This window comes from Myotis brandtii, unplaced genomic scaffold, assembly GCF_000412655.1.
Source record: "Myotis brandtii unplaced genomic scaffold, ASM41265v1 scaffold325, whole genome shotgun sequence".
Taxonomy (NCBI): domain Eukaryota; kingdom Metazoa; phylum Chordata; class Mammalia; order Chiroptera; family Vespertilionidae; genus Myotis; species Myotis brandtii.
In genome coordinates this window covers 1698727-1708181 of record NW_005362486.1, presented here as the reverse complement: position 1 = coordinate 1708181, position 9455 = coordinate 1698727, and the positions used below count along the sequence as shown (strand labels likewise).

General features: G+C 49.1%; 2 protein-coding genes across 2 annotated transcripts in view; one reads left to right on the top strand and one right to left on the bottom strand.

Annotated features, from left to right (window-relative positions):
• Positions 1 to 3119, top strand: part of FAM118B (family with sequence similarity 118, member B) — a gene marked incomplete at its 5' end in the record, with an annotated part of 20552 nt that extends 17433 nt beyond the window's left edge. The window contains 2 exons of the mRNA XM_014543399.1: positions 2193 to 2252; positions 2579 to 3119. Of these exons, the coding sequence (XP_014398885.1) occupies positions 2193 to 2252; positions 2579 to 2592 (74 nt within the window). The remainder of the gene's footprint in view (positions 1 to 2192; positions 2253 to 2578) is intronic.
• A 248-nt stretch (positions 3120 to 3367) lies between these two features.
• The window catches only part of SRPR (signal recognition particle receptor (docking protein)), a 6457-nt gene continuing 369 nt past the window's right edge, over positions 3368 to 9455 (bottom strand). Inside the window, exons 2-14 of the mRNA XM_005870884.2 lie at positions 8900 to 8983; positions 8452 to 8615; positions 8106 to 8266; positions 7709 to 7859; positions 7430 to 7583; positions 6746 to 6837; positions 6524 to 6642; positions 6306 to 6392; positions 5825 to 5997; positions 5526 to 5739; positions 4803 to 4966; positions 4623 to 4721; positions 3368 to 4466 (exon numbers count right to left, since the gene is read on the bottom strand). Of these exons, the coding sequence (XP_005870946.1) occupies positions 4338 to 4466; positions 4623 to 4721; positions 4803 to 4966; positions 5526 to 5739; positions 5825 to 5997; positions 6306 to 6392; positions 6524 to 6642; positions 6746 to 6837; positions 7430 to 7583; positions 7709 to 7859; positions 8106 to 8266; positions 8452 to 8615; positions 8900 to 8983 (1791 nt within the window). The 3' untranslated portion in view covers positions 3368 to 4337. The remainder of the gene's footprint in view (positions 4467 to 4622; positions 4722 to 4802; positions 4967 to 5525; positions 5740 to 5824; positions 5998 to 6305; positions 6393 to 6523; positions 6643 to 6745; positions 6838 to 7429; positions 7584 to 7708; positions 7860 to 8105; positions 8267 to 8451; positions 8616 to 8899; positions 8984 to 9455) is intronic.

Genomic DNA, 9455 nt, shown 5'->3' with positions numbered 1-9455 from the left:
ATGTGCCCGCAACCAAGGTACATGCCCTTGACTGGAATCGAACCTGGGACCCTTCAGTCCACAGGCCAATGCTCTATCCACTGAGCCAAACCGGTTAGAGCTGAGTCCACTCTTTTTTTTTTTTTTAATATATTTTATTGATTTCTTAAAGAGAGGAAGGGAGAGGGACAGAGAGCCAGAAACATTGATGAGAGAGAAACATCGATCAGCTGCCTCCCACACTCCCCCCACTGGGGATGTGCCCGCAACCAAGGTACATGCCCTTGACCGGAATCGAACCTGGGACCCCCCAGTCCGCAGGCCGACGCTCCATCCACTGAGCCAAACCGGCCAGAGCGGGCTGAGTCCACTCTTAAGGCTCCTGTAAAAATTTGATAAGCAGTCATTATTTTGTACACATTTCCCCACCTCTTTCTGGAAAGGTGCCTTCTGACAAGGGGCTGTTCTTGGAAAAGCTCAAGCCTCAAGCAGAATTCCTCTAGCTAATTAGCCATGTCCATAGCAGGAACTATAAGTGTGAAGGCCATGGGAGAAATACTAGCTAGAATTAAAATAGTCAGGGACTATATGTAACATTTTCATGATCACTATTTTAATATTTTTTAAAAATTTATTTTAGAGCCGAAACCGGTTTGGCTCAGTGGATAGAGCGTCGGCCTGCGGACTGAAAGGTCCCAGGTTCGATTCCGGTCAAGGGCATGTACCTGGGTTGCGGGCACATCCCCAGTAGGAGATGTGCAGGAGGCAGCTGATCGATGTTTCTCTCTCATCGATGTTTCTAACTATCTCTCTCCCTTCCTCTCTGTAAAAAATCAATAAAATATTAAAAAAAAAATTTATTTTAGAAACATCAATTTGTTGTCCCACTTATTTAAGCATTTTCATAACCACTATTTTGTTTAAAATAGGTTTTTGTTGATTTGAGAAAAGGAGAGGGAGAGAAACATTGATAGAGAAATATCAATTGCTGCCTCCTGCACGCCCCCCCCACCACTGGGGATCATGTATATGCACAGGATGATTCCCAACCAACAGAGCCACACTGGCCAGGGCCATAACCACTATCTTTAATGACTGTGTTATAACCCAGTGTAGCTGTTAGTTTACCTAATTATTTTCCTATTAGGCAGCTTCTAATATTTTTCTTTATTGTAAGAACTGCCATACAGTTTTTCCTTAGGATAATTATGTTCTCAGGGTAATTACTAGATGAAAAGGCATGAACATTTTAGAGATTGATAAATGTTGCTCAAGTGTTTTCTAAGAGGGAAGTAGCATGTATGTTTTAGTGCTCTTATTTGTACTCTAATTGCCCATATTCTTCCATGTGTTCACTTCTATACTTTTTCCGACACCATTTTCTATCCCAGTGCTGGCCAATAGGATCTTCTGCAATGTTAGAAATATTCTATACTTTTTGCTGTCCTGTACCATAACCACAAGTCACATGTGGCTGTTGAATATTTGAGATGTGGTTAGTGTGACAGAGGAACAGAATTTTTAATGTGAAATTCGGCCACGTGTGGCTAATGGCATCATATTAGACAGAGCAGATCTAACCCAGTTTATACTGTGGGAGTATCTGCTACTTTGCACTCTTCTACTTGGTTGAATTTGCTCATTTGCATGCTGCTCCCCACCCCTGGTCAGACTTTCCCCCCCTGAACTTGGCCTTCTACACCAGTTAGGGACGGCAGACACACTTTGCCCATGTAAACGTTTTGTTTACAAGCAATGTCAGTGCGCACACTCCGGCTTTACTGTTTCCGTTATTTAATACCACCATTTGAAGACTAACCTAGTTTATTCTCCCCGCCTCCTTGTCTCCTGCTGTACTAGGTATGTGTTCATTACTAAATAATGCCATCCTTTAGATACAGTGGTTCTCAACCTTCTGGCCCTTTAAATACAGTTCCTCATGTTGTGACCCAACCATAAAATTATTTTCGTTGCTACTTCATAACTGTAATGTTGCTACTGTTATGAATCGTAATGTAAATATCTGATATGCAGGATGGTCTTAGGCGACCCCTGTGAAAGGGTCATTCGACCGCCAAAGGGGTTGCGACCCACAGGTTGAGAACCGCTGCTTTAGAACATGCTTTCATCTCCCTCTGGATGGTTGGTTGGTTTTCTAGCCATTGTTTTGGCTTTTTAATCTAACAGCTGACATTGATGTTCGCTCTGTTTAGCAGGTGTGATGAGAGAAGGTCACCTAAATGGTTCATCTGCAGCGCACAGTGAAATAAGAGGTACACTATTTCCTGTTTCCTGTCTGCCTATTTGTCAACAGAAAATGTTCCTAAGACCTAGTTAAGACCTTGGGGAGTAATGACTTGCTGCTGCTACCTGAGAAACATTATTTTTCTTTTTTTAAAATTTTATTTTTTAAATGATTGTTTAAAGTATTACATATAGTATCACATAAGATTATTTTTCTACCAAGTCTGTTACAAGATGCCTGTCTCTTATGTCTTGTCTTCTGCAGTAGGTTAAGCTGGACTTCAGCACCTGCAGCTTTAGATGTGTAAACCTGTTTATGAACCTCCCGTTTACTCTCTCCCTTTTCTCTCCACAGACCTCAGTACATGAGGGCTACAGAAGTCACCGACATTAGACCAAGCTGTAAGGCCCTACCGTGGACAGTTTAACAGTAAACTTACAAGAACCCAACACAACTCCGAAAAGAACCAAAACCCAGAAGTTGAAGGCTGGGGCTATGTAGAGTGGTGGCGAACTTCCCACCTTCATCCTTCATGCCGACTGGTCTTTTGTTTTGTTGTTTTCCAGTTCTTGGTCTTATATGGCCTGTTCCAGTTTGAGAATACCCAAGTGACAATGGGACCCAGTGCAGCTCCCCACCCACCACTGGGCTGGACATGCCTGTGTCTACACAGATTGGGGTGGTGCCCACTGCGCAGGCTGCTGCCCTGCATGGACTTGGACTGTGGATGCCGTGGACTCACCGTGGCCGCTGCAATTTTGTACTCTAGACTTGGTTTTTCACTTAAGCTTAATGGCTTTTTCTAAGACTTGAAGCTCTAGTTTTCTAGATCTCTTACAGTGTACAGTATTTTACATACCTGAGCTGTATTAAAAGCTTGTTCATTTACTTCCCAGGGCCCTGGTTCTACTTTCAGTCACTTTTGAAAATTAACCTGCAAAGGTCCTGACAAGCCTAATTTTTGTCACTCAATTTAATTTTCAAGACCTGTTCCTTTCTGGGGGAGGGGATCTTTCTCAGGAGAGCCATTTTCCCAGATTCCTCAGAGCATCCATTCCCACTGCTTCCCTTACACAAACACTAGGTTAGCGTGATGTGGAATTGTAGTTTTGAATCCTATATAAAGTAACTCCGAGACTAAAAGGCGATTTACTTATGAAATTTATTTTCTTATATATAAATTATGCATTTCTCTGGGCAGACAGCCTTCACCTTATTGCACTAAGCACGTCTGTAATACAAGCTACAGGACAAGTCTCAACAAGAGGTTTGTATTTAATGTAGCACTTGTCTACCAGGCACTGTAGAGAGGAGGCGGAGGAGCTAGGGTCCCTCCGGGTGAAGAACGGGGAGGGGCACCATGATACCTCCTGACAGGCAGTTTCCTCCCAGGAAGGGGAACATGCAAAGCTTACACCTGGGTTCTGGGCCTGGGGAAGAGCTGGAAGGCTGAGAAGCCCAATGCAATACTGCAGCTCGCCCCCTTTTCTGAGGGATGAGGGAAGGGGGACTCACCTTTTGCTCATTGTAACAAATCCCTCTGGCCTTAGCCGACTTTGAGGAAACAACAGGATGGGATCATCAGAATTAGCAGCAATTAAGGACAGGCTATACAATGCCACAGTGTGGTTGGTGGGTGTCACCCAGGCCCAGGGACCTGAAAGCTGTGTAGCCTAGGGAGAGGTGCCACTCAAGACCCAGAGTTGGTTCTAGAAGTCTCTTAATCTAATGGAGCTTCAAACTGCTTATGATGCTCAGATGTCCCCATGACACTAACTAGCCAAGTTCTGGTGTTGGATCTCCTGACCACTGGTCAAAGCTGTAATGAGACCGAGACCATAGGCAGAGTGATGGGTAGGAAGGGTAGAACCACAGTGGCGGTGGGCGGGGGTGGCATGGGCAATGGGCAGTGACTGTAACATGATTAGGCCCTCCTTGTAGACGGAGGCTAGATTGAACAGGGAGTGGGGCTAGAGGAGCTGCACGCCAGGACCTGCCCTCACTCTGCCTCTGCACTACACTGAAGACAAGTTGCTCACACTCTAATGCACATTCTTGATCCAGGAACGGGGACTTTGGGGGAAGCGGTGATTTGGTTTTGGGCAAGAGCATGTTAAGCCTTCATGAGGGCAGCCACCACAGCCTTGGCGTTGAGACTGCGTAGGTCACAGTAGGTCTGGCCAGTGCCCACAAACACGATGGGTTTGCTTGTGATGTAGGTCATAGAAATAGCAGCTCCCACCTGAAGAGGAAAAAGGGGTACCCAGTCAACTCAAGGGCCCTTCTCTGTACCCCGAGTAACAGGAAGCTTTGAGCTAATGCAGCCTCAGCTACCTTGTGAAAGATTGCCAACCCCTGCCCTCCCAGTCCCCCTATGTCCTGTGTCATTCATACTTACCTTGTCATCAATGGTGTCAAATTTGGTAAGGACAATGCCATCAATGAGCCGAGGGGTTTGAGCCATAGAATGGTCAGCCAAGGCTCTGTTGAACTTGACCTGGAAAGGAGAAATGGCATGTAAGTGTAAAATGCACCTTTCCACCCAAATCCCAGGCTGGAAAGAGAACCACGCCCTCACCAGCTGATCCACGGCCTCGTTGCCTACTAAGGCCTCGCCCACAAACAGCACCAAGTCAGGGGTGTTGACAGTAATGAGCTTGGCCAGGGCAGTCATCAGAGGGGCATTGTCTTGCATGCGACCAGCTGTGTCCACCAGCACGACGTCAAAGCCTTGGTTCCGTGCTACAGAGAGAAAAGCGCTCAGCTCAGAACTCCTGGGTTGTCAACTTATTTCCAGCGTCCTCTCAGGAATCCTAGCCTGGCTATGTGAAAGGTCTGTTTCCTTTCTTGGGCTCTGGATCTGGTTACAAGGTAGTGAGAAAAAAATCTGTACTTGTCCCTCCGCGCAGTCAGGAAAAGGATGGCAGTGCCACAAAGGTGACCAATTAGAGGTTTCTTCGGTTGGGCCATACCAGCTTCGGTTGCAACTACACCCATTACCCAAAGCATTCTTGGGCTCTGGATCTGGTTACAAGGTAGTGAGAAATCTATACTTGGCCTTCTGCGCAGTCAGGAAAAGGATGGCAGTGCCACAAAGGGAACCCATTAGAGGTTTCTTCGGTTGGGCCATCCCAGCTTCGGTTGCAACTACACCCATTACCCAAAGTGGAGCATGGCAAGTCACAAGCCCTGACTTGTTACTGAGCAAAAGTTGGTAGTCGGGTGACCCTGATCCTCAGGGTATTTTAAGGGAACCCAAGGAAAGAGGCCCAGGCCAGCTCCCACACTCTGTGCACCGTACCAAAGGCAATAGCTTCCATGGCAATGCCGGCAGCATCTTTGCCGTAGCCCTTCTCAAACAACTGCACCATGGTGCGGCCACCGTGACTCTCCGGGGGGTGTAGGGCACTCAAGCGGCGTGTGTGTGTGCGCAGCTGCTCCACAGCCCCGGCACGAAATGTGTCACAGGCGGCGATGAGGACACTGAAGCCATTCTCTAGCAGCCAGAAGGAAATCTGCAAGAGGCAAAGGAGACCGTCACCTAGAACCACAGTTGCTGAGATAGTGAAGAAAGGTCAGACAGATGGGCACTGCACTGACCTTGGCAAGATTGGTGGACTTCCCCACTCCATTAACACCACAGAAGGTGACCACGTAAGGGCGCTGATGGCGCTGGGCATCCATGATGTCCCGGAGCATGTCCACACGACGCTGTGGCTGCAGGATCTGTACCAGGGACTCCTGCAGAGCTTGCTTTACTGTGGAAGTCACCGCTGAAAGGGAGGAGGCGGCGCACCCATGAATCCCAAGGATGTACTCCAAGATCGCCCAACACCTTTCTGCGCTAAGGGAACTAGGATCTGGATGCTACCTGGATCCTGCCCCAGGAATCCACACCTTATCTGCTACTGTCCGAATAAACACTTCCCAAGTATTAACTCATTTAAACCTCTTAGTAACTCTTAAAGTCTAAGTCATGTAATAGAGGTTTAGAGCTTCAGAGATTTGCCAAAAGTCACGGAGGCCAACGCACTGGTATGCATAATGCCCTGCGCACACACTGGTTGAGGCCGATACTTACTGCTGAATGTCCCCATCACCTTCCCTTCCAACTTGTTGGCCACGGATTCACAGAGTTGGACTGCAATGTCTGCTGCGACATTCTTAGCTGAGGAGAGGGGGACGGTGTGAGTGCCAAGTCAGGTCACCAACTCTTACGGCATAGCTAGGAAACTAGATGGTTCTACCCTCCACCATCCCTACCCCATAAACACAAGCCCACCTGTTCCTAGAACTTACCAATGAGATGATCACGCATCTTGTCCAGCACAGATTCCATGTCTTCACGACTCAAGCTCTTGGAACCCACAAGGCCCTTCAGCATCCCAAACATGCCACCCAGAGTCCCCTTGGCAGCACTGCAGGCACAGGAGATACGGATACACATAAAGCCAGTGGGCAGGAGTCAAGCCTCATCCGCTGTGGAGCCACACACACCCTGCACCCCCTGAAATTCCCTACCTAGGTTTGGTAGGGTTCTGAGCAGCCCCTTCATCATCGGAGCTGCTGCAGTCCAGATCCTGAAGCTGCCCCCCAGGCCCAGTCCCTCGAATCTGCAGGGTTTGGGGAAAGGAAGGAGAGAGGATTAGGAAGTCTAAAGGTTCTGAAGGGGAAAAGCCCAGGATTCACCGTCTACGCTGCTCAGTCTCTTGGATTTGGGAAGAGACTCACCCCCTCACTCAAAGAAATCCAAGGTACAGCCCCCTCCTCTCTACTTCCGATTTACTTACTTATTTTTTAAACTTTTTATTTTAGAGGAAAAGAGAGGGATAGAAAATGGAAACATCAATGAGTGAGGAACATCATCTATCGCCTGCTCAGTCTCTTGGATTTGGGAAGAGACTCACCCCCACTCAAAGAAATCCAAGGTACTACCCGCTCCTCTCTACTTCCGATTTACTTATTTTAGAGGAAGAGAGAGGGATAGAAAAATGGAAACATCAATGAGTGAGAAATATCATCGATCGGCTGCCTTCTGCACACCCCCTACTGGGGATCGACCCTACAACCCGGGCACATGCCCTGACTGGGAATCAAACCAGCGACCTCTAGGTACATGGGTCAACGCTCAACCGCTGAGCCACACCAGCCGGGCCCTCCCGTTCTCTTAAATGGTAACCTTCACTCAGGCCCATTGGCTCTCACCAAGTTGATGTCCTCAGGCGGGGCAACCTCTGGGGCCCCATTGGTGGTAGGAGCGCTATAATCCAGGTCTTCCTTGTTAGCACAGCCACCCAGCGCCCACACCCGAGGCGCCTTTTTGCCTTTCTCCTTTGGAGCATCTGACTTCGTGGACTTGCTGAAAGGGTTATGGCACAGGGTTATGGTGGAGAAGCAGGAGAGGAGACATCCCCCCAAAATCCAGAGACAAAAACGCCCTTGCCCCCAACACGGCTAGATTATGGCAAAGGTTAGAATGCTCACCTGGACTTGTCTGCAGCCTTCCCATGTTTCTGAATGAACTCCTCTCGCTTCCTCCGGATCAGCTCCTCTTTGGAAAGTTCTACCCCATTGTCAGCCCCCACTGACTTTTCTGCAGGGGCTGTTTTGCTGGCAGTCAAGGGGACATCAAAACCTGTTAGGAGAAAACTCACTGGAGAAAAAGGACCAGATTCCAACAAAATAGACAATAGGGGGGAATTTCCTTAAAGAAAAAACTAGGAGCAAACATTTTGGGGCTCACAAGGACTGGGAATGACAGCGAGGGCGGGGGGGCATTTGAGTGAGGGAGACAAGCAATGACAGAGGACAGGGGACCACTTCAGTACTTAGGGCCACATTAACTTTTCATGCCCCATATGTCCAAGGAGCTCACACCAACCTTCCTTCTTGGCCCCCTTGTTTTTTTTATTCTTTGCTTTTTCCTTGGGCTTTTCACCCCGGGTCTCAATCATGGATCTCACAGGCTTCTTGGCCTTTTCAGAATCTTCAAATTTCTTCATGGTGGTTGGAGCCCGGACCTTACTGCTCTCCTCCGCTTCACTAAAGCGAGAGAGAATGGCTCAAGTCCAGAGAAAGGGTCCTCACACCGAGAGGCTCACTCAGGACGGGGCAGCACATTCGGAAGCATCTTTCAATGAACACTTGGCTACCCCTGATCGGGCCTCGGGAAGGGAGGGAGCTCCGCACGCCATGGAAATCGATTCTGGGGAGGGGAGGCCTCTCACCGGAGGAGCCGCAGAAAGTCATTCTGGAAATCAAAAGTGCCATTCAACAGACTTAGAGCGCTTTGCTGTTGGATCTCCGTGCGGTACTTGTCGCGAAAGAGCCGGTGCACGTCATCTATCAACTTGTCGACATACGTCAGCGTTAGGATCTTCTGAAAACCAACCTGTTTCGGGGAAGAAACAGAGCCAACAGATCCGCTTACATGCCATCCCGGAGCGGAGGGAAGCCAAGTCAGCCCGGACCTCCAGATTGGCTAAGCCGCCTGGCAGGTGTCCCTGACCCGAGGGGCAGCCAAGCTCCCTGACTGAGGCCGAGTCTTTCTTCCCTTCCCCCCCTCCCTCTCGGTCTTCTCATATAACACCATCTGCTGTGAACCGGGATTCCCTTCTCTCAATAGTCAGGACTGTGTGGAGAATGCACTGGCCCCTCCAAGATGCCACCACTTACCACAAACACCAGCTCAAACTGGTTGTCCAGTTTATACTTGAGCGTGAGGGCTTCATGGGTGAAGGAGTTGTTGCCGCCCCTTTCCTGGAAAGAGAGGATGTCTCCGAGTTCAGACTATTCCCCAGAAAACCCAGTCTTGGGCCCCTCAACGACCACCTTTGGGAAAGAACCGAACATTCCCCCCAAGTCAGACCTGTCCCAGGACACGAGGATGCTGGGGCACCGCCTGTGATATCCCCCCGGGGAGAAAAGGAGGTACCGTGGGGTGGGGGAGAGTGAGTGACACGACACCTGGGAGCCCGAGGGAAGTAGTCGTCATAGAAACAGGTCTACTAGCAGCTGTACACTGTCTACAGATTTAAAGGTGTCTTTCCATCCCTCATCTCACCCATCCTTCGGAACAAGAGAAAACCAAGCTGCCAGGAGCGAACGGAGGGAACGATGGTTAGTCTGAAGAGGCGCCTAATCCAGCTGGGGTCCCCGAAAGCGCAGGGGGGAGGGGGCGCCGCAAAGTTGCAGGACGGTCCGCCGCGGGCGGGAGAAAGAAGCGGAGCCC